Source organism: Prionailurus viverrinus, chromosome C2 (assembly GCF_022837055.1).
Source record: "Prionailurus viverrinus isolate Anna chromosome C2, UM_Priviv_1.0, whole genome shotgun sequence".
In the NCBI taxonomy this organism is placed as follows: domain Eukaryota; kingdom Metazoa; phylum Chordata; class Mammalia; order Carnivora; family Felidae; genus Prionailurus; species Prionailurus viverrinus.
The window spans coordinates 65,501,340-65,528,991 of record NC_062569.1 but is presented as its reverse complement, the minus strand read 5'-3'; the positions used below and the strand labels follow the sequence as shown (position 1 = coordinate 65,528,991).

General features: G+C 40.2%; 1 protein-coding gene across 2 annotated transcripts in view; it reads left to right on the top strand.

The window, feature by feature from the left end:
* NCEH1 (neutral cholesterol ester hydrolase 1) overlaps positions 1-18,943 on the top strand; it is a 58,962-nt gene extending 40,019 nt beyond the window's left edge. Inside the window, exons 2-5 of one of the 2 annotated variants that reach the window (XM_047875536.1) lie at positions 697-925; positions 2,811-2,880; positions 14,443-14,614; positions 16,490-18,943. In XM_047875536.1, coding sequence (XP_047731492.1) covers positions 697-925; positions 2,811-2,880; positions 14,443-14,614; positions 16,490-17,107 — 1,089 coding nt within the window. In that variant the 3' untranslated portion in view covers positions 17,108-18,943. Of the gene's footprint in view, positions 1-696; positions 926-2,810; positions 2,881-9,249; positions 9,459-14,442; positions 14,615-16,489 lie in introns of those variants that run through there. The other variant, XM_047875538.1, reaches the window with a different exon arrangement.
* The last annotated feature ends 8,709 nt before the right edge of the window (positions 18,944-27,652 follow it).

The following is a 27,652-nucleotide window of genomic DNA, read 5'->3' as shown; positions in this document are numbered from 1 at the left end:
GACACTTAATGCAGAGCTCAATGCCCTCAGGTTCAAAGGACAAGTGATGGCAGACTGTATGTTCTTTGCACATTTCTGAAAAGCTCCTGGTAACGTCTGAGGCGTTCTGCTTCTCAGTGCTGGAGCCAGAGTTAACTGGCTGTTTGCCTCTCCCACACTCATTTCTTTCTTCTACTCTCAAAACAACCGACACACTTAAGTATATCAGCTACAAATTTAAAGATACCTATAGTAAATATGAAACTTCTCTCTCTTTTATTTGCATTTAGATAAAGTATTCTTCCTCGATTCCTAGTGTGTTATTGGATCTGTGATTGCTGATGGAGAGGAGGAGGAAAAGGACTAAATCCTAAAATGCACAAGTCTTAGTTTTCAGTCCTAGAACTACCACTTATCCAGCCAAATGGTCATGTTTAATTTCTAAGCCGTCTTGGTAAAATGGGACTGATGATACCTGCCCAATTTCCCTCTCAGAGCTAATCCGAAAAATCAGATCTCATGTATGAAAATACTTTGCAGGCTCTAAAAAGCAAAAAGTAAATATAATTTGTTATCATATTAAAAGTGGGCAGTGGGTCCTCAAGAGTACTGTCAGCTGCTTGTAGGAATTCAAACACCAAGAGTGGGTGAGTGTGGCTCTGGTGGTGGTGGAGTTGACTCATACCCTCCCTCTGTGTTCCCTCCCTCTCCCTGCAGAGCAACCTGATCCACTACCTGGGCCTGAGCCATCATCTGCTCGCACTGAATTTTATCATCGTTTCTTTTGGCAAGAAAAGCGCCTGGTCGTCTCCTCAGGTGAAGGTGACCGATACTGACTTTGACGGTGTGGAGGTCAGAGTGTTTGAGGGCTCCCCAAAGCCAGAAGAGCCTTTGAAACGCAGCGTTGTTTACATCCATGGAGGAGGCTGGGCTTTAGCCAGTGCAAGTATGTCCTGGTCACCTTCAGGTTGTTTGGGATTGTGGTTGGCCCTGGGAGGGATGTGTGATTGAGTTTGACTTCCTTATTGGGTAAGGGCCATTTGACTTGGTTCCCCTGGACAGTCTCAGCTACCTCTATTATCCCAGCAGGATTGTTAATAGTGTCCCCTTTTCGCACTCAAAAGGGTCCTGGTTTTTGATGATTGATTCTATGATTACCCTACATACATAAAGGTTTTGCCCACCTGTTTACTGCTTGTTAATTCAGGCCCACTGTTTTGAAAATATTTCCTGTGACCGAAATCATAGGCTAACTCCTGTGAAGGGCTGACAATAGCTTTCTCTACCAATACAAGTTGAAGTTTCGCTGGGCCGGAATATGAGGAAATTATCTGCAGCTCTTTTGCCAACTTGTGTTTGAAGACATTTTTCTATGAAATAGGACAAGTGTTTCTGAATACCTACATTAACTCATCCACATTCCATCTGCTTATGAAACCAAAGATGAAGCTATAAAGGGTGTACCACCATTAAAAGGAAACAATGCTGCAAAATTCAAGAATATTCTTGTTGGTGTTGGATAACTTTCATGAGCAGAACACACTCAAAATGGCAGGCAGCCAAGTGGAGCAGCCTGGCGGAAAGAATACCAAGGAGGAAGTAAGGGCCTTATCTCTGCCTGTCATTATGGAGCTACTACCGCATCGTTAGCCCAAAGCTTTTGGCATCCCCTAGGTTTAAGGCAATGACAACTTGTTCCAGTTTGTGTTTTTATATAACATTTGTTGAATGTGGCAAAGCCCAAAGAAGTATAACTTTTTCTTGTAATCCCATTTCATATTCATTATTTATTCTTTGATTTCATGGATTTGCTCAAGTTTTCAACAGATGTTTACTGAGTAAGTAGGTTTGTCCAGGACTGAGGGGTTCTCTGGGGGTACAGGACTTCCAGTAGAAAAACTCAAATAGTTAGGTACAATCTTACACTTTTGGTTACCCTAATGTGTGCTAGGGGATGAGAACACAAAAGGGAGTAACAGAAATGATTGCAATCTATATAGTATTGGACACTTGCCCAGTGAGACATTCCATGGAGACCAGGAAGTGTAAGTGCTGGAAATGGCATGGATTATGAGTTCACATGGCCTTTTCCCCATAATTTTGACTGATCACTCCTGCCAGAGGAAGAGCTCGGGCTGTGGGCTGTCTGCAGGTGGTTATGTAGTTACTAAACTTCTGGTTCTAAGACTGCCTTGAAAAGTGTATAATTAAAGTAATATTTGGCTCTCTGTAAGCAAATTCATCTCTTAGTTTATTGAAATAAGACCTAAGGGATTCAACTTTTATGTATTAAAATTGTTTGTCACTGCACACCTTTGGATCCTGTTTCTAAGAATGCTAAGACTTCCTAAAATTCTATTTTTTATTTGTTGGTTTAAACAAAATATCCTGTTCTTCAAATTGGAAGAATTCAATTGAATTGCAGCAAATAAAGATATTAAAACAGAAAAATTATGTAGTTCTAAGGAGGTAACTGTTCATCTGCAGTGTTTTTTGAAAACACGTATATTTGAAGAGCTACAAAATCAGAATTTGGTGCATTTATCATAGCCTATTATGAAATCAATGGCTACTTAGTTAAAAACGCATTCAAAGGTAACCTAATATGGATGTCCTGTTATTTTATACTAATTGCATTTTATCAGAAACCAGATTTAATGTTTGCATTTTTATATGTAACCCTATTAATGATACATATTTTGATATTTGCTTTTTATGGTTTTTATTATTAATAACTTACAAGTCTAAGAGCAATCCACGATTAGCAGAATTTAAGAATGGACCGTGTTAAGTAACTTGTTTAATAATGATTGTTCCTTTGTCTCTTTTAGAAATCAGGTATTATGATGAACTGTGCACAGCAATGGCTGAAGAATTGAATGCTGTCATTGTCTCCATTGAGTAAGTAATTAATACTAGTCATAAAAAAATAATTTTTAAGAAGGGATCTTAGATAACCATCTAGTTACTGTACTTTGTAATCAGTAAAATAAAGTGAAAAATACAGATCCAGAAAGATGAAGGGATTTGCCCAAGGTCACACAAAATGATTTTCTGATATAACATAGAATTTCTTGAACTAGTTTTATAACACCTTGAATTATCTTTTTATTTTAGTTTTGAAAACTTCTGGAAAAGTTCTGAAAAGAATTAATGGAAACTGAGGAGAATATATGATCAGTTATCTGCAGGAAATAATTTTGTTTACTACCTTTTAAAATTTAAAACCAGGGGTGCCTGGGTGGCTCAGTCAGTTAAGCATCTGGCTTCAGCTCAGGTCATGATCTTGTGGTTCGTGGGTTCAAGCCCCACCTCAGGCTCTGTGCTGACAGCTCAGAGCCTGGAGCCTGCCTCGGATTCTGTGTCTCCCTCTTTCTCTGTCCCTCCCTTGCTCGTGCTCTGTCTCTCTCTCTCTCAAAAATGAATAAACGTTAAAAAAATTTTTTTAAATAAAATTTAAAAACCAATTAAGAGTTGGAAAAGTCATTCTGCTGGAGTTCCGTTCTGTATCTCAGACCTTGTAAATGTAATGTGTTCAGCAAATCTCAGTCAATGCCGTTATTGTCATTATTATTAATAGTACTAATAACAGTATGACTAATAATTATAGCAATTGTGGTGATTGTAATAATACAGAAATCCTGGTACCTGTCCTGTGGCAGGCATGTGCCGGAGCTATTGCATACATTGTCTCTCCTCCTTCAGACCTTTGTTCACATATCATTCTTTCAGCAAGGCTTTTCTTGATACTATTTAAAATTGCAGCCCACTTTTCCTGTTTTATTTTCCTCCAGAACTGTCATCAACCTCTGACAGACCATAATAAATATTTAATACATAATAAATACTTATGTGTGTAGTGTGCTAGGTTGAAATAGACTAAGTAAGTTCCATGAAGAGAGGGATTTTAGGGATTTTTGCCTGTTCATTGTTTGTTTTAATTTTTTTTAATGTTTATTTTTGAGAGAGAGATAGACAGCCAGACTATGAGTGGGGGAGGGGCAGAGAGAGAAAGGGAAACAGAGAATCCAAAGCAGACTCCAGGCTCTGAGTTGTCAGCACAGACCCCCATGAGGGGCTCAAACTCACAGACTGCAAGATCATAACCTGAGCTGAAGTGTGACGCTTAACTGACTGAGCCATCCAGGAGCCCCTGTTTTGTTCATTGTTAATCATTAGTCCCTGGAGACATCCCTGGCAGATAGTGAGTATTCAATAAATATTTACAGAAGGAATGAATAAGGAGTCTTTCTTAATTCTCCTATAAATCATCCAAGATAAGTATTTTGTTATTTTTCTCATAGATGAGGAAATTGAGAGCCCAGAAGTTAAGTAACCTTCATAAGGTTACATAGCTAGCAAGTTACATAAATAGAGTGAGGCATTAAACCCAGGTGTTGAGGCCCCTATACATTTTTAATCCAATATCAAGCCAGTATTGAAGAAAGCTGATAATGCTGAGCGACAAGATTATAACATTAACCACTTTCCACGCCCAGAGCTCATCCAGCTCTCTTCTTCCCTCTGCCTCTCTCCACCATAGCTCATCCCCTCTGTGCCCTTGCTCCAGATCTGAGACCTAAGAGAATCTGTTCTTCTGCAGGGTCTGGGAAGGGCTGGTGTCCCAAGTCACTTGGGAAACTGTGATCCTGGAACAGAAGACTTAGTCACACGGAGCAGTGTTATTGCTCCTCCTTAGCAGATTTGCCCTCCGAGACAGCTCTGGACAGCTCCCAGCCTTCCCTGGCCTCTCCACACACCACCCAGGTCACTCAAGGGCCCTCAGTGCAGTTTTTATAATGTAGGAACCTTCAAGTAAAGGATTGCATCATCTAGCCTGGGCAGCTGGCCAGAGAAAAGCAGGAGCTGTTTAAATAGCTGAGCCCCATTATAGAGCTAGACCCTACAGCTCAGAACTGAGGAACCAGCCTCATGGACTTTTCAGTGGTTTCCTGTGTAGCTCCAGCTCCTCAAATCCTCAAAAGGCTGACAAAAGGAGGGAAACTGGGCTTACTTAACTTGGCACCGTGAGGATTCTCCACACAGGCCTTACCATCCAGGGCTTCAATATAAGCAATTGGCAACGTGCCTATATTCTTCCTACATGCCCTTCTCTACCCGTCACCATCTGTCTCAAGTAAAACAGGTGTTCTTTTAATTCCAGGCTTATCATAAAACATAGATAGGATGTTTTTAAGATTTCTTTTAAATCTAGAAGGACTGCTCTCATCTTACCTTTCCATTGTGCCTCATCTATGTAGTGTACTATCCACAAGTTTATTACTGGGAGGCGTCACAGCAGTAGGCAAGTACTGTTACTCAAGACTGCATGACCTCAGGCAGATCATTTAATGAAATGTGCAAACTGGAGTTAAGAATCCTTCCTGTATATCTAGAATGTGAGCTACTGGGAAGAGAAATTATGTCTTCTTTCCTTTGGTTCCCATCACCTAGTACAAGACTTAGAACATGTAGGCTAAGTAAAACACATGTTGAGTTAGGTCAGTGACTCCAGAGAATTGTCATGAGTATCAGTTTGGACAGTGGAGGTAAGAGGGCTTCAGATACTCTAATGCACTAGACAAGTCTGGAGGATCAGTGCTCTAGCCATGGAATGGAAAGACCCAACTTACAAATTTATTTATCAACTGTGTGTTTGGAACTCACAGCACTCCTGTGCAGAAATCAAGAGCTAAGGTGGTTAGAATCTAGGCCAGCCAGCCCACAAAAAGTCACATAACCTATGCTCTAGTTGAAGGATAGCCAATACCACGTGGTCCGTGATCATGCTGTTTCTCTTGGAAAGTATATTCAGCTATCTAACTTGGGAACATATTTCTTCTCACTGCTCACTTCTTTCCTCTTTCTTCCATTCCACAAATGTTTATTGAATTTCTGTTATGTGCCAGTTACTGTTACACTCTGCTGACATAACAGTGTAAAGCAATCATAATCCTGCCTCCTGGGGGTTACAATCTAGATGAAAAAACAAAACACAAACAAGGTTAAATTATGATAAGTGATATGAAGTAGAAGGCATCAAATAGGTAATATCTTACCTAGTTTAAAGGGTTCATTATTAATAGTGTTAATAAGAATGTGAATAATAATTATAGCAATTGTGGTGAAAGTAATAATAATGCAAAAATCCTGGTACCTCACCAAATAGGTAAGATCTTACCTAGTTTGAAGGGTCAGAGAATTCATGTCTTAAAGAAAGTGATGTTTGCATTGAGCTCCTAAGAATGAGCAGAATCTAGTTAGACAAAGTGAGCTGGTCATGAGAGTCCAGAGTGGTGTAATGAGAGGGCTTGGGAGGAAGGGGAGAAAGCAGAGAGCGCGAAGGGAACAAAACACATGAGAAGACAGATGGGGAGATTTCTGGCCATGAATAAGGAAAATAAGAAAGAGGAGTGGATGATTTGAGAGTCTTAGGAGGATGATGGACCCCTGGTTCTCCTGGAATTCTACCTTCTAGTGGGGAGGCCATCTGGAGACCACTGCTCCTTATCCTTGAGGGCCATAGGTTTGGGTGGCAGCATGGCTTAGCTTCCCATGGGGTGTGGCTCCGGGGAAGGTTATAGCCTGAGGAAGCTGGTAGGCAGTGGTTGAGGGCAGCCCTGGTAATGGAATCACTCCCATGCAGCGAGTACTAGGAGCTGGAACGCCTCAGTTCATGTTGCTGGTGCTGGCTCACAGTTCTGGGAACAGACCCAGCAACTAAGGTAGATAACAGCCTTAAGATATAAAAATAGACCATGCTTCTGTTCAGTTGCTTCTACAATACGATGCTGTTCTTACGTATCAGTTGCACACAAATATTTGTTAAACAAATAAAGTTCATCTTATACTACGCAAGTAAGATACATGAATTCATGCTCATTTATATAATCTAGGAAGGTCCTATTTTATGTTCCTAAACCTATTTTCATAAACCTATTTCATAGTGCATTTTAGCCAGAACACTGTACCTTTTTACCTGTAGTTTATATAATAAGACACAGTATTGGAACCATAAGATATAAGGAAGATTTAATTTCTTTCTTTCTTTTTTTTTTTAAATGTTTATTTTTTTGAGAGAGAGAGTGCTCAAGCAGGGGAAGGGTAGCAAGAGGAGAACAGAGGATCCAAAGCGGGCTCTGCACTGACAGCAGCGAGCCTGATGTGGGGCTCGAACTCACAAACCACGAGATCATGACCTAAGCCAAAGTCAGGTGTTAAACCTACTGAGCCACCCAGCTGCCCCTAATTTCTTTTTTTTTTTTTTTTAATGTTTATTTGTTTATTTTGGAGAGAGAAGGAGAGAGCAAGCCAGGGAGGGGCAGAAAGAGAGGGGGAGACAGAATCCCAAGCAGGTTCCTTGCTGTCAGCACAGAGTGTGATGTGGGGTTCGAACCCACCTACCGTGTGATCATGACCTGAGCCGAAACCAAGAGTTGGATGCTTACCCCACAGAGCCACCCAGGTGCCCCCATCTTTTTTTTTAAAGATAAAATGTCAGATAATAGCAAAGGGGGCATGTTGGATGTGATTAAATTCTATTTGATCTACTTAATTCATTACTTCTACAAGGCATCTTCGTTGCTTTTTTTGGGTATGGCAAATGGTTTTTAAGTTGTGTTATGCTTTTAATTAAATCTTTTCTACACTCAAACTCCCTATTTTATGTAGGTGGAGACATAGTCCCATTCCACCAAATGTCAGGTGGCATTGTGCACAGAGCACTTGAAACTTCACAGAGCTGTAAAGAATATTGCTAATGTAGACAGAAAAGAAGCTGGAGTACTTATCTTAGTCTGCGGCAAACAGGGTTATAAGGAAGGGGATCTTTATGTTTCTCTTTTTAATCCACAAAATTAGATGAGTGCAAGCTGACAAAATCAGAGTGCTTTTAAGAGGCTCAGTACACCACACATCTCAGTAAATAGTTGTACAAATAAGATACTCAGAAGAACACAGAGTGACGGTGACCTAGCTGTGACTTGCTCTCTGTTCCTTTTCCTGCTCTTCCTCTGAGTCCTGAGGAGAGAAATCCTCATGCATCACTCTGATCTGGGCAGCACCGGACGGTGGGCAGATCAGATTCCCGAGGGTTCTCCTCTGAAGAAGGAAAGATTTGAAAATTTCCCTTTCACTCAGTCCAGGCCAACTTTAGCCAATGTAAAGGCCAACGTCACAAATAACTTAATGCTAGAGAGAGATAATGTGCTTCTTTTAAGAAGTAGCTTGTTTTCTTTTCTTCCTTATCCTTAGCTAATGAATCTCTCCTGTTTAGACATATTCGACTAATGTCTTCTTGGCTGTGTTTTCTAGTAACCTGAAAAATCCACTGGTTCCTCTCTTGTGGTTTAGGTCTTTGAGAATTTCTGGGGAGCAGGGGGTAATCGGAGCTTTTACAAAAAGCCTGTGATGCAGCTGCAGAGCACCTGACTGCAAACCACAGTGAGGCTGTGAAGCCAGCTTCCACCCACACCTGAGCTCTAGGAAGCTACGTTTAGCTTCTGAAATCGTTTAGCTTCTGAAATCGCGAAAGGAGGCCAGGGGGAGGAGGCACTAAGCCTTCTTGGGCTTTCATGGCCACCTGGGAGTGCTCTGGCGCCTTTGTTACCCTTGTGGGTATAGGCAAGGTTTGGTCTGAATGGGAGGAGGCAGTTTAGATAAACACCAAGAGCCTGGGGAGATCCCTGCTGTGTATATAGATAAGTCTCAGAAAGTCTTAAATTGTGAACTGTGCATCAAAGAATCACTTCATTAAAAAAAAACTTTTTTTAATGTTTGTTTTTGAGAGAGACAGAGAAAGAGCGTGGGATCACAGTTCTAGGCTCAGTCACTCCTAGGGTTTTGGCAAAACATCCTGACTTCTTGTCAATTCTTTTGAATGTCATTCTTGTCCAATCAGCCAAGACTTCACTGGTCTCAGCTCTCCCTTGCTGAATGGCTGGCAGTCAAAACTATTGCAGGGGCAGATTTTGAGAGTAGAAACAGAAAGGAAGAACTTTCCTTAACCTTAACCTTTATGCTTCCACTTTTGTGCAATTTTATTATATGTTTATTTTATTATTTTTTAATCTTATTTATTTATTTTTGTGTTTCTTTAATAGAAAAAAAGCATCTGCCTGGTAGATGAATAAAGAGGTTCTTCCTCTGGAGTTGTCTCTCTCAAATAGAGAGCATAGTAGGGATGTAATTGATTTCAGATAACCCCTGCTGAAGACAGGGATTCTTTAAGACTGAGGAACATAATTAACCTTTTTATGTTCTCAAGGTGAATCTATTGAACTCTTCTCAGGAGCTGGTAAGAGGGAGCGTGGGGAAGCCAAAAAAGAAAAAAAGGAAGGAGACTTTATTTTAATCCTACTGAATCTAAAGGAGTATAATTTCATTCCAGTATATCTCCTGTATCTTTCACCTAAGTGGCACTGGATGAAGCAACCTCAGTGTCCTTGCCTGCAGCTCAAGTTTGTACACACTGTTGCCAGGTGAGGTTATTTTGAGGGACAACGTGTATCACAATGCTCATAGAATGCTAGTGTCATTCAGGACTTCAACTTCAGTGGGTTTTGATCAACTCCCCCCACTCTGGGCTTGTGTGCATGTCTGCTTTGGACTTAAGAAAGACCTTGTAAGTCTTTCTGAGCATCTCTCCATTTCCCTGGTACCCTGAATAAAGTAGGTAACAAAGTAACAGACCAGAGACATGATACTGCTTATCTTAGGTACGTGTACGTCAGATTCTTTAGTACATAATTATGACTTTCCATCTACTTCTAGAGGAAATAGAGGTGTCTGTGCTATGACCTATTGTTCGACTTTGAGAGCTCCAAGGAAGGAGAGTGACTTTTGGCTGGACTCGGAGAGGGTTTCATGAAAGAAGTGGCATTTGAGATTAAATTTACAGGATCGGAACATTTGATGAGTTGCTGGGGGAAGGGCAGAGAGAATAGAGAACAAAGCACTGGGGAAGGCAACAGGCCGATGTGTTCGTAGAACAGTGACTGTATGGGCTGGACTCAGTGATATTTCTCAAGTTTGGCTGTGCGTTAGAATTATTGGGGGCGGGCTGTGGGGGGAGGATTTTCCTTCAAATATAGACATGCTAGGCTCCACCCCAGACCAAATACTTTGGAATGTTTCATAGATGGCCTCAGGCCTCAATGTTTTTGTAAAACTCCCAGGGTTATCCTAGGATGCATGCTGAGTTGAGAAACCCTGAACTACGCATAGAATACAGGAAGTAGAGGCCTTGACAATGTGCCCCCAGAGTAGGTAGGTTAGGAACAATTTCTTTTTTTTATGTTTTTTTTTTTTTAATTTTTTTTTTTTCAACGTTTTATTTATTTGTGGGACAGAGAGAGACAGAGCATGAACGGGGGAGGGGCAGAGAGAGAGGGAGACACAGAATCGGAAACAGGCTCCAGGCTCTGAGCCATCAGCCCAGAGCCCGACGCGGGGCTCGAACTCACGGACTGTGAGATCGTGACCTGGCTGAAGTGGGACGCTTAACCGACTGCGCCACCCAGGCGCCCCTTTTATGTTTTTTTTTAAAGCCATATGGCTTATCACTTTCCTTGCCACAGGTGGTGCCATATGACATATTTTATATGTAAAAGTGTAAAATAAATCCTTAAAGTGTTGTTTGGAAGAAATAAAAGTATGTTCATAAAGATGCATCACATGTCAGGCACTGTGCTAGGTGGTTTGTTTGAGAATATTTTTGCAAAACCATTGAAATCATAAGGGGTGTCCTGGGATGTCAAAAGTCTATAGTTCTGAGAATTTACTGCTTTGATGAGGTCATGAGAAAACACACAGACACACATTTAAAAGGCTGTGGATTTTCAAGAATAAGAATATTTTTTAAGGCAGGGGTTACATGTGGGTTTTGAAGTCAGTGGTGAATTCACCACACAGCTTTGCCACTTATCAGCTGTTGTAGACAAGTTATGCATCCTCCTGGAGCCTCATGTTCTCATCCTTTTCTTTCTTTTTATTTTTTAAATGTTTATTTATTTATTGAGAGAGAGAGACAGGGCGTAAGCAGAGGAGGGGCAGAGAGAGAGGGAGACACAGAATCTGAAGCAGGCTCCAGGCTCTGAGCTGTCAGCACAGAGCCCAACACGGGGCTCGAACCCACGAACCATGAGATCATGACCTGAGCTGAAGTTGGACACTTAACAGACTGAGCCGCCCAGGCACCCCGTCATGTTCTCATTCTTAAACCCACGGGTTTGCCCTGCAATTTGAGTGAAACACATCTGTAGCATATTTGGCGGGTGCCTCACCTAGCAGAAATAAGATAATTTTTATAGAGTGTACACATGTGTTAAACTGATTAAGCTTCATTCCTGAGTTTACAAGCAAATTTTGTATTTCTATAGCAGGAGGCATGTGCAGTTAACAGATAGGCAGAAGCCAGCACTGCAGAGTCATCTATCCCTGCAGTGAGCTGGGCAAATTGTGACTATATCTGCCATAAATTCATCAGGTGCTTTAACTCAAGATCTATAATTGTGAAATTAAAAAAAGTCAGAATCCTTTCAGTACTTTGCAGAGACCTATCTTTAAACAAACCTGCAGACAAATACACATATACTTGCTTTCTTTGGCTATAGCACTCATAAATTTTCTTCTGACTCTTGAGTGTTCTGTGGCTACAAAAATATTACACAACTTTTATTATACTTCTCAGGTCAAATTCAAGTTACTTTCAAGGCTTATCTTGAATTAGGTGACCTCAGAAATGTATAGTTCAACTATATTTTCAAATCAATGAAAATAGTGTCCCTTTTTATTGAATAAAATTAGAGAAAGTTTTCAGCTTGAACAAAGAGAAGGGTTTAGGAGGTAGATCTTTAAGGGCACCAGGAAGATGCTTGTATTATAATCTGTTTTGTTTTTTTTTTTAAGTATGTTTACTCTGTTATCTGAGCCAGTTATTAATCAACTGATAAGATTGTGGCAGTAGCAGGGTATCTTTTTTCTTAATTAGAAATTTCTTTTTTTTTTTTTTAAGTTTATTTATTTATTTTGAGAGGGACAGAGTGTGAGTAGGGGAGCCAAAGAGAAAGAGGGGGAATCTCAAGCAGGTGTGCACTCGAGAACTGTGAGATCATGACCTGAGCTGAAATCAAGAGTCAGATGCTTAACCAGCTGAGCCACTCAAGTGTCCCACCAATTTCTCTTGGTTCAAAGTCACTAGACCTTTTGGGAAATAACATCTGAAGATTCAATTCATGTATGTGTACTGGTAGAATATGCTCTGTCATATTGGGCTACCAGGAAAACAGTTTATTATGATATATGGAATCTTGCTGAGACAAAATAGCCCTTATTCTCACAACTTGACTCATGAAGGACATGTGTTTTTATTTCATTGAAAGAATTAAGAATTCAGCTTGGTAAACTGAAGTTCAAATTGAGATCAAGTCCTAAAACTGGGGGTAAATGGAATCATATAAGATGGTGCCATCTAGTGGACACAATTGTATAATCCTACTCCTTTCACTCATTGATCAGTAGGATAGTAGTACTGTATGGCATAGCAGCCACTTTAGGGCATAATGAAATTCAATGGGACAAAAAACATTTTGGATGATTAAATGATCACCACAGATAGGAAAATAAAAAATAAATTAGAAAAATTATTTTGTCTGTTATAAGGTAACCACTGAAGGAATGTCACATTTAGGACTTTTAAAATGCAGTAATCAATATTCACTACTTCTCAGAGTATTTCACAAATGTTTGTTCATTTGATTGTATTTGCATTGAATGGAAAGATAATTAGCTGGATTTTAGATGGGAGAAAATAAGTTTCTAAGAATAGGTATGTTAATTATAAAATGAAAATGAAAAGACCTGAGTTTTTTGTTTGTTTGTTTGTTTATTTCTTTGAAGAGAGAGAGCACGATCAGAGGAGGGGCAGAGAGAGGGAGAGAGAATTCCAACCAGGCACAACACCATCAGTGCAGAGTCCGACATGGGGCTTGAACCCATGAACTGTGAGATCATGACCTGAGCCAAGGTCAAGAGTAGGACGCTTAACTGCCTGAGCCACCCAAGCACCCCGAGACCTGAATTCTTAATATTACTAGATTTTAATTAAGTACTTAGTTTCTATTCCACCTTGTTTTTATCTGTGTTTGACTTATTTTACAAATAAAGTAACTTTTTGGTGCCCCAGTTTCTTTTGTCTGCAAAAGGAAGGTATGTTAATAAAAGGGTTTACTGGATGGATGATTACGTGCCTAGCACATTGATAGATACTGGGAACACAGCGATGAATAAAACATAGTCCTGATTTCAGAGAACATACTCTTCAGAGGAAACACATAAATCATTTTAAGATGAGGCAGTAAGAACAGTAATATACTCCAGCACATAGAAGGATCAAGGAAAGGCATCCAGCTCAGCCCCAGAAGCAAGTGGAGTTATTATAGTCAAGGAAATCTACCTGGAGGAGTCCAAACCCATGAGTAAGGCTTAAAGGCTGAGTGAGAATTAATAGGGAAAGAAGGAGGAGGCCGAGAGGGCACTCCAAGCAGAGACTACAAGCAACTATGGATTTGTAAGATGTTATCATGGATGGGGTATCTGACACAATTTTGCTATGTTTCTCAAGTAAATCATGAAGGATCCCATATGGAGTCATTAAACAGGAGATCAATGAAGTGGTTAATGTTGCCAAGTCACCTTCTAATCCATAAGTGTCGTGAATTGAACACTGATATCCAGAAATAAAATTCCCAAATCTGTTATGGTTCTACCCATATCTTAATCAACATCCACCTTTAACTTTGAAGTTGTGTTTCATGGCTGATGGTAAAAAAGGGGGGAAAGATTATTGTTAATACAAAATCATTACATTTTTAATCCCTTTTTCTTTAATGTTTATTTATTTTTGAGAGAGGGATAGACAGAGTGTGAGCAGAGGAGGGGCAGAGAGAGAGGGAGACACAGAATCCGAAGCAGGCTCCAGGCCCTGAGCTGTCAGCACAGAGCCTGATGCAGAGCTAAACTTGAGATCATGACTTGAGCCAAAGTCGGATGCTTAACCGACTGAGCCATCCAGATACCCCAAAATCATTACATTTTTAAACTATTTGATTTGCAAGAAAATGAATGGCTCAGGGGTGCTTGGGTGGCTCAGTTGGTCAAGCATCCAACTGTTGATTTTGGCTCAGGTCATGATCTCACGGTTCGTGAGCTGTCAGCTGAGAGCCTGCTTGGGATTCTCTCTCCCTCTCTCTCTCTGCCCCTCCCCCACTCATGCTTCCACCCCCCCCCCAACCCTCTCTCTCTCTCAAAATAAACTTTTTTTTAAAAAAGAAAATGGTTCATTTTTATATTTATTTCAATCCTTACCTGTTTACTTCTGTGTCAAAAGAACCAGCTTCCCCATAAACTTTAAAGGGCCTATAAAGACTTGAAGTCCTTAAATGAATACAACTTTTGTCTTCACAGATACAGGCTAGTTCCAAAGGTTTATTTTCCTGCACAAATTCATGATGTTGTACGTGCCACGAAGTATTTTCTGCAGCCAGAAGTCTTACACAAGTATTCGGTTGACCCGGGCAGAATTGGCATTTCTGGTGACAGTGCTGGTGGGAATTTGGCCGCTGCTCTGGGCCAACAGGTAACAGATTGCCGTGGCAGGCTGGTGGTAAGAGGATTCTTGCTAACCTGCAGACCTACACACATATTCTTCGCTATGTATGGCAAAGGCTTAACAGGTAGGCTGGTCAGTATGGGGCCAAGTTATTCAGATGACTGTGCTGGGAGAATTCTCGGATCTTTCTGAAGTAGCAAGAGGGGTAATTGAAAGAGATGTCACCTCTGAGTCCTTGGAAAGTCCCTGATTACAATTAATATGAAAGATGGGCTAACAGTTTATAGGGCTCTCTTGCTCCTCAGCAATATGCATGGAAATCAAGTATCTCCAGCTTCTTTTCCATATTGGACTTGCAAAATATTTTTGCTTAAATTCCAGTTGCTAAGATTGTTTCCTTAGAACTTTGAGTCAAACTGAAAAGCTAAAAAGTGTTTCCCAACATTTTTTAAAATCTAAAAGAAAAAAAATTAAAATGGGTCAGCCACTTCGAGTGTTATAATACCAGTTAACCTGAGCTTACCTGGTTAAATTCTCTGGTTAAAACTATCTAGCTCTAATAGCACCCAAAATTTTGGGCGGCTGTGTAAATTCAAAGATAAGTATATTTTCTTCCTCTGATGGATTAAACAAGTTTAGAAGAGCATCTCTGTCTTCTCATCTCCAGATTTCTTTTGGTATTCTCAAATTGCAGTACATAGAGAACTTCGGTGGGCACTGATGGGTTTGGTATACATGTGTTCTGATGTGGTAAGAAGAAAGTCCTGGTGCAGTGGGGAGAGGATCATGGGCTTTAAAATTAGCAGTGGAATGGAATCCAGTCTCCCTGCTTTGGAAGCTGCAGGGCTTCAGGCAAGCCCCTGAATATCTGTGACTCTCAGGAAAATGAGGATAATGCCATCTGATTGCAGGACTATTGCTGGGACTTAGTGAAATGATGTATATGCAATTCCTGGCACATATTAATAGTACTATTAACTGATCATTTCCTTTTGCTTTTACAGAGCAGTTATATCTTCCCTGGGGGATGGGGTTCTAAACTCTGACGTGAAACAAAATTGTACAGCTAAAGTGACCTTGAAGGTTGTTTAGTTGCCTATAAAACCCAGTGACCTAGTTAGCTGCCTTTTAGATGTTACATGCAAATGTGTACCATTTTGGACCCTAGGATTGGAAAATGAGGCAGTGTGTTCACATTTTGTGAAGGCATGGGGGGATGGAGATCTGATGAGGTAGAGGATGCGTTCACATTCCCATTTAACCTCAACTCTGGGGCACATGCTCATTAAGGAGAATGGAGGGCATGTTGCCAGCACTATTTAAATTCTCACTTATGCAGCATGAAGACTAAATGCTCATCAGAGGAGATATCCTGAGGTCCTGCTATAACACTTTGGAGTCCCATCATCTGTTCATTTAGCTTTTCCTACCCTTCTCCTCTGGAAGAGTTAGACTAGTTTGTTTCTCCCTAGAAAGCCATTGCCTTTTTTCACTTTGCACAGAATACTGAACTAAGAAAAGTTCTCATGTTATCCATCCATAGTACCCAGCAAGGTGTGCTAGTGCCGAAGGATAGATACAAGTGAAGTGTTCACGGGGGGTTAAAGACCTAAGAGATCACATGCATTTGCAGTGTTCACTAAAAACATGGGTTGCAAACATCATAACTTTCTTAGTAAACATCCAGCAGCTTGATGCATGTGTGGGGAGTGGTGCTGGTGGTGGGTGGTGGGGAAGTTTTTATTTTATAAACCGTGTTACTTAATACCATGTCTGGTAGAAATTTCCTAGTTAGAACCTTTTGACTGATTCCAGGTAATGCATTCAGCTACTTTAAAAGGTGTGGTTTCCATACAAAGAGCCATGCAGCAGGAAATAATGTGTCTGCTTCCTCTTCTCCAGTTTACTCAAGATGCCAACCTCAAAAACAAGCTCAAAGTGCAAGCTTTAATTTATCCAGTTCTTCAAGCTTTAGATTTCAACACACCCTCTTACCAGCAAAATGTGAACACCCCAATCCTGCCCCGCTACGTCATGGTGAAGTACTGGGTGGACTACTTCAAAGGCAACTATGACTTTGTCCAGGCGATGATTGTTAACAACCACACTTCGATGGACGTGGAAGAGGCAGTTGCCCTCAGGGCCCGTCTAAACTGGACGTCCCTCTTGCCTGCATCCATCACAAAGGACTACAAGCCTGTGGTGCAGACCACCGGCAACGCCAGGATTCTGAGGGAGATCCCTCAGCTGTTGGATGCTCGCTCGGCCCCGCTCATTGCAGACCAGGAAGTCCTACGGCACCTCCCGAAGACCTATATTCTGACGTGTGAGCATGATGTCCTAAGAGACGATGGGATCATGTATGCAAAGCGTCTGGAGAGCGCAGGTGTGGAGGTGACCCTGGATCACTTTGAGGATGGCTTCCATGGATGCATGATTTTCACCAGCTGGCCCACCAACTTCTCAGTGGGAATCCGGACTAGGAATAGTTACATCAAGTGGCTGGATCAAAACCTGTGAAAGAGGAAAATTTCCAGAATCTTGACCTCCTGCACCTGCTTTGGAAAGAGATGCACTTTTTAGTTGATTACTTTCCCCTTGTTACTTGTGAGTTATGGAATCTCCATTCCCTGCAGACTTTATGTTAATTTAATTTTTGAAAAATGTGTTTGACTAACATAAGTACAAAATGTCTAAATCTGGTTCTCCAAGTGGACCAGTCTTTCTGTTCTTGTTTGTTTTTTGTGTTTTGTTTTGTTTTGTTTTTAGCCAAACTACCACCAATACTCACGGCTACAGAAAGCAGGACTAGGAGCTGAAATAGCTTTGCGTTCTGTCTTCGTCAAGGAATTCTTTCCAGAAGAAATTCTTCCAGCTGTGGGTGGCATATGTGGGCTCTTCTTTAGCTTGTAGAGTTTACTTTACATTCAGAGCAGTGTTACTTGTGTGCACATTAAGGTCAGTGCTAGATACCAAGCGCCCTGTGTGCTTTATGGATAGATGGTTTTGTTTCCTATGGGAATTTCAACAAAGGTGTTCTAGCAAGGACAAATTTCTCAAATAACTTTCTTCCTTTAGAGTGTTAATTTTATGGGATAGCTCTCTGTAAGTCCAGTTGGATGATGACGATACTTGAAGGTTACTTTCTACCACTATTATTAGAAAATACACGATTGCATGTAGTGGATATCTGTACATTGTAAAGTTTTTTGGTTATGCTGTCTCCATAGGGGAGATCTTTTGGGAGCAAATTCATTTAGATTTAGGATAAATTTGTCATTACAGAAACAAGTGAAAACAGACAAATGAACTAACTTATTTATTTTCATAATGAATACTTCTGACATAAATTACCAAGAGCAGTGTGTATATTTTTGGCACAGTCAGAAAAGAAGATACATTTAATATTGAAATTATGAAAAAATACCTTTAGAAGGTCTAGTTTATTCTTGAAAACTCAACTTTTTCACTTACATGGCTTTAAAATTGGGCTATTTTGATATATATATATAATACCATATACATATGGTATTATATATATATATTTGGTATATATATATAACCATATATATATGAAATGTATTGTTTATTTTTTTAAGTTATTTAATGTTAATATATACAGCTCGACTTAAGATTTTTCAGAATAACATCTATGATGAATACTAAAAATAACGATATTTTTTAAGAAACTACCTTAGAATTATATCCACATGTAATTTTATGGAAAGAGGTAAAGTAGCTATTAATACTACTGTACATTAGGCTTAAATATTTTGATGTCTATATGCATATACAAATTACAGTAATTAGAAACTGTGACTACACTTAGTAAATTCATCTAAGTTGACAGTTGGAGAATTTAGGTAAGACACACACTGCTCAATTCTGCCCTCTGTGGTGAGAGGAACGCTAGCTCATATTCTCCAGGGTGATGCATACCTGGTTCCTTCACCTCTTTTCTGTCTCCTACCAGCCTGGTCTAGGAGTTACAATAGCCCAAGCTTGACTTTGTGTAAAGCCTTCACTGCCAGTGGGAACATCTTCGGCATAGCAAGGGACTCCAGTTGTGGTTTGAGTGCCTCTGCCCTCCTTCCTGCCACTTTTACCACTGCCCCCACCCTGCTCTTTGCAGGGACTGCCAAGGCCAGGTCATGATACAGCCAGTTCATCAGTGGAGAGGAAGAGGAACCTTTTCACTCATTTGAAAGTTGGGCATTTCCTACTTCTGGCAAAGAAATAAGTGAAAGTGTACACCCTTCTTTTTCTTTTTTTTTTTTATTAAAAATGTTTTAAATGTTTACTTATTTTTGAGAGAGAGCACAAGCAGGGGAGGGGCAAAGTGAGAGGGACACACAGAATCTGAAGCAGGCTCCAGGCTTTGAGCTGTCAGCACAGAGCCCGATGCAGGGCTCGAGCTTGCTAACCGGGAGATCGTGACCTGAGCTGAAGTCAGACGCTTAACTGATGAGCCACCCAGGCACCCCTTATTTTTCATTTATTGTACAAGCCAGTAGCATTGTTATGTACAAAACAGATGTAAATGCAACAGTGTGTGTATGTGTGTGTGCCTGTATGTGTATAAAAATAATCATGCAAATTAACATGCTAATGGACAGACACAAGTTATTTACTGTCTCTGAGCCTCTTTTCCCTTTCCTCTAAAGTCAGAGATTTGAATTACTTAATCTGCCAGGTGTCTTCCAACAGTCAATTCCAACCATTTGGCTGGACTGGCAAATTGTATTGGCTTCTTCTATGGTGTTTTGGGTTGTTTTGTTTTTTTGGGGGGGTTTTTGGTAGGTCATTTTTCCATATATACACAGACACAAACATCATTAAAGATTTTTTTTCCTAAAAAAACAACAACAGGATTTTAGTTCTTCCTCTTTGACAGCTACTCTCATTTAATACTATTGTTTTCTTACATCATTTGAAGGGACCAATGTTTGGACCTTAGTTTGAGGTTATCTACCTCTAAGAAAGCAAAGAAAATATAATACATGCGCAGAGTTTCTTAAAATGGCATATTTTCACCCAGAATTATGAGCCAAATGCTGCCATAGTTACAGACAACAAATGATTCTAGACCTTTAAAGGGTTCTCTTGGATGAAAAGGGAGTAAAAGAAAAAGGGTCAACCACTGTTTCTAATGAAACACGTGAGTTTCATTAAAGCTTTTATGTGTGAATGATTTGCCTAATGACTTGCACTGGATCCCACCCCAGACCTTGCTTGAAGTTCTTTCTTGAAATTCTCCCTGGAATAACAGCTGGGAATCAGGATACACAAAAACCAGTACATACAAGAGAGGCTAAACCAACCAAAAATCTGAGCGTTAAGAACTCCTTTGGGAAGACTACAGAGTTTTTGGTGAAGATATTTTAGTTTGGGGTGAGTTCGCTTTCTTTTAATTTTTGTTCTTAAATAAGCTTATGTTCTGCAGATTGATTTTTTTTTTATAGTGTGATGGCTTTGTTTTGTTTTTCTATTTTATGAAAAAGTTGATAGTCTTTTTGTAATGTTTGTGAAATATGAACATAAATATATGAAGAAAAAAATCTTGAAGTGCTACAAATATAGTGAAGTGTAAATCGATCTTAATGTTTTATCATTGATTTGTGAAGAATTTGAGACTATTGTATCATTCTCTTGGTGGCTATGATATTTTATGCATGACCTTTTAACTTTTGACTTTTTGCTTATTTCCTACTGCCAAGGGCAAGGCAGATTTTATGAAGGATTTTGGTAGCAAATCTATTTTATAAGACGAAAATCCAGTGTGGAGATAGGAAAGCCTGTATCTGTTTTGATTCAAGTTTGGAAATAAAATGGCTCCATCTGGGAATGTGCCTCTTTCACTTTTTGTCTCCCTTTCTGGTTCCCATCTCTGTCTCTGTATCTCAGATCCCTAGCCACAGCTCTGCTCAAATCTCCTGCCGCTGCCGGTCAGAATCCTCCAGTTGCCTTTCAATCACTGAGAGGTAGTTCAGTGGCCTCCTTGATGACAATCGATTCTTGTCTGGATACAGTATGTGCTGCTCATATCGGGGAAACCTGCCTTGGTCTGGCTAGAATATTCTTAAAAGTGAGGCAGACCCTGGGGCTATTTTGGGTCTTTCAATACACGTATTAGAAAGGGATGATTTTAGGGCAGATGAATTTGGATTGGAATTCAATCCACAGATGTATCAATATCACTGGAGATGTATCAGTATTACTAGAGGCAAGTTTTCAAATTAACCCTGACATTACAAGCATATCTAATAATTTCACACATGAGTTTATTTTGCTTAGTTTATATCAACATCGTAGGAATGTCCAAACTTTTTTTCAAAGTGAATTGTTCCTATTCTAAACGGTCACATATGTGTATATAAATTATATTTTTCTATTCAGTTATTCAACTCAATCTTTCATTCTCAACAAAACCTCTGCTGGATGGCTATGTTTGGCTGGAGAGATCCACTAACAGTTCCAACAATTCTCCTTTGGAGCATGAAAGATGTACTTTATGTGTTTTAATATTGTTGTTTCTGTGATTTTCATTTCTTTAATCTCCCACTATTTTTTTTAACATGTTTTCCAATAGATCCTGTATTTAAACATCTAGAAGATGTTTATACCAGTACCAGATTCCCCAAATCTCGGAGATCAGAAACGTAAATATGTTTTCTAGTAGGCATACGTGGGCTATGTAGCCCTGTCTGTCACTTTAGAACCAGTATCTTGTGTGATTAGAGAAGCTGCTGGCATTTTTTTGTGTGTCTTGTTTGGAAGGCCCCTCCCTCAGATTTTCTCAGGGCTGGCTCCTTGTTGGCATTTGAGATAGAGAGCTCCACCTTCTGGAGAGACTGCCCAAACTAGACCCAGCCTTTCCAGTCACCACCCATTCTCTAGCCCCCTCTGATTTCTGTTTATTTTAGTCCTGTTTGTAGTTTAGTCCTCTGTCTGCAATTCTCACTACTTGATTATGTGTTTGTTTTCTGTTTTCCCCATATTTAAATTTAAGCTCCATGAAGGCGGGGACTTTGTCTTGTCCAGTTCTATTTCCTCAGCAGTTAGAACAGAACACATGGTGGACTTTCGAAAAGTGTTTTTGAATAAATAAATCCTCGCCAAGAAAAATTGACAACTGCCTCTATGTTGATATTTTGCCAGAGGCAAAAGGCAACCTTAGCTTGATATTAGCCAGCCTCCAGGATCCTGTAAGTCTCCTTTAACATATGAAAATCCCTTGGAAACTTCCTTTATCTCTACCCTCACCCCCACCCCCCAAAATATATGTTGACAATCATCCTCCAAACATTTGGTCCCTTGATACACATCTGAAGTTCCCATAACTAAGGTTTTACTAGACAGTAGTAAATGACATTTTACTAACAGCAGCTAGCCCCTTACAGTCCTGGAAACCTTGCTTCCAAATTCCTTAGGGACTTTTGCTATCCCTAAACCCCTCCCAACTTAAAAGTATATAACCAGTCAGTCACTCCTCACAACCCCAGTGCAGCTCTTTCTGCCCACGGGTCCTGTCTCATGTTTTAATAAAACCAACTTTTCTGCACCAAGGACGTCTCAAGAATTCTTTCTTCACCGTTCACTCCCAGACCCTGAATACATTATATCACATCAGATAAAGTGCAGCTTGGGTTTGTGTTTTTTTTTTTTTGTTTTTTTTGTTTTTTTTTTTTTATTCAATTTCTCTCATAGCTTGGGTCCTTTCTGTATTTTTCTTAACAAATATTGACTGAGGTTTTTAAATAAACTGTTGCAAACTGCCCTAAAAGAATGATCTATAGGAGTGCCTGGGAGGTTCAGTCGGTTAAGCCCAGGTCATGATCTCGGGGATCATGGGTTCCAGTCCTGTGTCGGAGTCTGTGCTGACAGCTCAGAACCTGGAGCCTGCTTCGGATTCTGTGTCTCCTCCCTCTCCCTGCCCCTGCCCCACTCGTAGTCTGTCTCTCTCTCAAAAAATTAATAAACATTAAAAAAATTATTTTTTTAATTAAAAAAAAAGATCTATATAACACATCACTCAAAGTGTTCCATGGAAGTCAATTTAAGAGTTTGAGAAATTTTAATCAGTCAAAACAATTCTATGAACTTTAGGATATTGTCTTCTTTCTGGTCTCATTATTTTTAAATTGGGAATCAAATTCTATGTTCCTTATTCCAGTTAAATTCATGCAGTAGAGGTGCCTGGCTGACTCAGCTGGAAGTGTGCGACTTGATCTCAGAGTTGAGTTAGAGCCCCATGTTGGGTATAGAAATTGATAAAAAAAAAAAATTAAAACTTAAAAAATATTCATGCAGTACTTACTTGCTTGGCCAAAGAGTAAACTTATTTTGAGTATTCTTCTTTAAAAGATTTACTAAGCCGAGTAACATCACATCACCCTTGCTGACTCCATTTTCACCACTCTCATGGAATCAAGTTGCCTGCCTTATACCCAAAACCAGTACCTCAATTTGCATCCTTGATCAATTCATTATTGACTTATTCAAAGATGTGCTAAACTACCTCCACTTTCTGCTGGACCTTTTACTCTCACTGAACTCCTTCCTTCCTCTTAGCTTTATAAATATAGCCAAATCTGTCCTATCTATTGCTGAGTAACAAATTATTCTGAAACTCATAATTTTAAACACCAGCCAAATGTTACTGCGTGATGTTGACTAAGCTTAGCTTGGTGGATCATATGCTAAGTGTAGCACTCCACTGGGCTGGAACATCGTGATGGCTCATTGCATGCCTGGCAGTTGTTGCTGGCTATTAACAGGGTGACTGGGTTCTCCTGCACATGGCCTTTCCTCCTGGATTAGAGTCCTAAAAGCATGGCATCTGGATTCCATGATGGAGCATGCCTGAGTGTGCAACAGCGGGAAGCTTTGTATTTCCTAAGATCCAGGTTTGGAAGTTACCCAGCATCGTTCTACCATATTCTGTTGGTCAAAGCAAATCACAGGATTAGCCCAGATTCAAGGGGAGGTGAAACAGCACTGCTTACTGGAAGGAGTGACAAAGAATTACAGTCCTCTTCAATGCACCACAATTCCTGCCTGGAGATGTTTTCATTTTGATGAGCCATTGACAAGAACAAAATCCTTTGCTTGCATTTATAGTACATTGATGATGGGGAGAATTTTCCATAGAGAATTTCCCATACTTCTGGCCCCCATACGTTTTTAACCTTGTTTTTCCTCTACCACTCCTCAACTTCTGGTGCTGGTGACAGTTCATATTTTAGTACATCTGGCCTCATACGTCAGCAGAGGGAGGGTTAGGGGTATTCCTGGAAGTTATTCTCTTTGTGGGTGAGTCAGCAATAACTTAACTGACACAGCTGCAAATCACATAAACATATCCCACTAAACCCAAGCCAAATGCCCCACCATCTCACTTTTCCCTTGACTGGATCCCCAAAATGTTTGCCACCACTCTAAGCATCTGACACCTGGGCAATGGTGATGGAGAAACTGGGGTGGAGTCAGTGACAGTAACCAGCTGCAGTTAAAAGGTATTTTAACCTTTGTGTGTTTAAGAAAAAGGCAATAATCTTGTGTACCTTTGAGTGGGGTCCCTCTAGTTCCTTGAATGGGACCCATGCCTATGAGAGGCCCTAAGCTCAAATTTTATGGTAAATCTCCCCCTGCACAAGATTCCAGTTCATACTTTCACCCTCACTTAAATGCCTCTCCTGGGCCATCCAGTAGCCCCACCAGTGCAGCAAGTCCCAGACTAAATGCACACATTGCCCTCTCCCCCTGCTCTGGCATGGCCTGATCTAGGCCCATTTCACTGCAGGGTAGTTCTCCAGTCTCCGGTCACCCAGGCTAGGAGTGTGAAGGTCGTCTTCATCTTAGGCCTTCAACTTTGGCAGTCCCCAAGACCACTCAGTTCTATTTCCCAAACATTTATAGATAAAATACTTATATATTTAATATGTCTAAGATATTTGTATGAAAGTGTTTCTATTTAATTTTTTTTAACGTTTATTTATTTTTGAGACAGAGAGAGACACAGCATGAATGGGGGAGGGTCAGAGAGAGGGAGACACAGAATCCGAAACAGGCTCCAGACTCCGAGCTGTCAGCACAGAGCCCAACGCGGGGCTCGAACCCACCAACCTCGAGATCATGACCTGAGCCGAAGTCGGCCGCTCAACCGACTGAGCCACCCAGGCGCCCCTATGAAAGTGTTTCTATATCAAATATCCCAAACATGCAAAAATCCATTCCCTTCTTTCCATGCCTGGACCCTCTGCTCTAGTTCCAAGCTCAAAATCCTTCAGGCCATCGGTTAAGTCCAGTGCACCTCACCTGACATACACAGCTCTCCCTCACAGCCCTGCGCCCTCAGACTTCACCCTCCAGGTGAAGTGTATATATATATATACACACACACACATATATATATATATATATATATATATACCACATCTTCTTTATCCATTCATCCGTTGATGGACCAAATGTTAGATATTTTTAAATGAACCTGTCAGGGTGCCTGGGTGGCTCAGTAGGTTGAGTGACCGACTCTTGATTCTCTCTTTCTCTCTCAAAACTGTTTCCATACAATACTATGATGTTAGTTAGCTTCCTGACTGTTTTTCTTTCACAAGTGGAGTTTTCCAGCTGCTGCTTGACATGTGGTCCTGCAGCAGGTGGGATGTGGAGCAGATACGAAAATCCAGTATTTAATTAACATGTAATTAAATACATTAGTAACCATGTTTAAAATTTCTCAGTTTCAATTCCTATATGGTAAATTAAAAATCAATAAATAAAGTCCATATGAACAAAAGCTCTTGGGGTCCTCAATAATTCTTTTAAAGTTTATTTCGAGAGAGAGAGAGATCACGTGTGTGTGCACACATGAGTAGGGGAGGGGCAGAGACAGGGAGAGAGAGAATCCCAAGCAAGCTTCTCACTGTCAGAGAAGAGCCCAACGTGGGGCTTGAACTCACAGACCATGAGATCTGACCTGAGGTGAAACCAAGAGTTGGACTCTTAACCCCCTGCACCATCCAGGTGCTCCTGGGTCCTCAGTAATTTTCAGGAATGTAAGGTCCTGAGACTGAAACATTGGAGAAGTGCTGTTGTACATCATCATCTCTTAGCAGGCCCTGTATGTTGTGCTAAGATACAGCCGGCCAATGCTGAACTTATCATGGTTCTAAACATACACCACGTGTTCTCCTACTTAATTCTTTTCCCTCTGCCTTTCTTCGTCCTGCCTTGTCTCCCTTTGCCAGCCTCTTCCAGGGTACCTCTTTCTAACTCCTCCCTCCACAGGATGATTCAGCCTCTGGTCTCACATTGCACTCAAAACATGGCCAGGTAATTGTTAGTGGGTCTGACTCCCTCACAGCACCATGGGAGCCTTGAGTGGGGTCATGTCAGCACCACCTTTGCGACTCCAATGGCTGACACAGTACCTCTCACAGAATAAGCACTCAAGAAATCTTTGCTGAACAAATGTTCTCATGTCATCACAACTTAAAACAGTGTTCTCATAACATGTAAAATTATGCCTGATACTATTATATATATATTTGCTTATTTATATTCTTAATATAAAATCTCTGTTTTGTTTTTTTGTTTTCCTTCAGATGTTTTCTTTTACTAATGCACTAAAAACTTATTTGGTCAACAAATGAAATCCTGAAGCCTGTAATAGAATATTTTTAAATTCAAGGCTATTGCCAGCAGAGGGCACTCTTGAAAGTAAAAGGCATTAACCATCCTCGACATTGCTGTGTTTCATCTGGAATTTCAAAAAAAGATTTCCCAGTAGCTTTCTGGAACGTTTTATATTTATAAAAGGTAAATAAAAAGCCACGCTATGTTTCATCACAGAATAAATTGAGGTTTTTTTTTTTAAGTAGAGTTTAAAATCCTCATTAAGCACCTGGTAGAGAATGACTGAAATCTCAAAACAAAGCAAAACAAAACAAACAAAAAAAGGACTCACATCAATCCTTTGTTAAAGCATGACTCACTTCCCTGCCCACCAGAGTGTGTGTGTGTGTCATTTTTTCTTACATGTTTGTATTCAAGGTAGATATTTGCCGTCCTTTTGGAAAAAAGCTGACAGAAGAATGGTGTTCTGCATTTTTGAAGGACCATTTAATGCCAGAGAAAATACAGGACCTTCATCTTTTGTTGTGCCTGCTGGCAAACTCCAGGGACCCAGCATTTGGTGGATCCTTAGATGTGAAGAAACTGCTTTTGAAAACAATATGTAAGGCAGACCTAGGTAGCCTTCAAAAGCTAAAGCACATTTTCAATTCAAAAAACATTCAGCAGGGACTTTGCAGGACTGACATATTTTAAAAACATATAATATGTTCTACGGTTACGGGGGAAAAGCTTGCCACTCAACCAGCCCACATGGGACAGAGGAAATTGCACGAACTAGCATTTACTAAACCACAATTCCATGTCCAGCTCAACCAGCAAATATCTAAGCAAATTTAGGTAAGTCTTGGTTAGTGCCTTGTTTCCACCCTTTAAAAAGCTAGACAGTCTTTATCTAAACTTCTTTCTTATTCCACAATAATACTTGAAGCAGCTTATAATTAAACAAAATGTACAATGAAACAGTTATATAGACATAGGAGCTCATAGCCAAGGAAAAGAACAAAAATATGCCAGCTAGAAAAATCAGTTGCTTGGGTTAATTTCTGGTTTGACTCTGAGCACCCTGGCGGTTAAGGCAAAAAATAACAACGGCGGGCGGTGAGTCAGCTTGCTTCATAATGAAGAATTCCAACGTCTCAGAGGTGGCAGTCTTTCTCTAGCACCAAATTCTAAAAGAAAATTCCTACGTGTGCTTCTGGACAGTGTCTTCGAGTATTCTAAAGCAAATACAACAGGAACTTTCACATAACTATTTATTTAATGAACCTCAATGAAAACTGAGAGCATAATTTTAAACCTCAGCATATCCATACTTTACATCCATGAAAGTTAGAGTGTTTGCCCTACTTCAGGCCTCCAAGGACTATTTTATAAATAAAGCTATAGAAGGGCATTTTTAAAAGTTGTAAGTTAAACAAGTGTTAC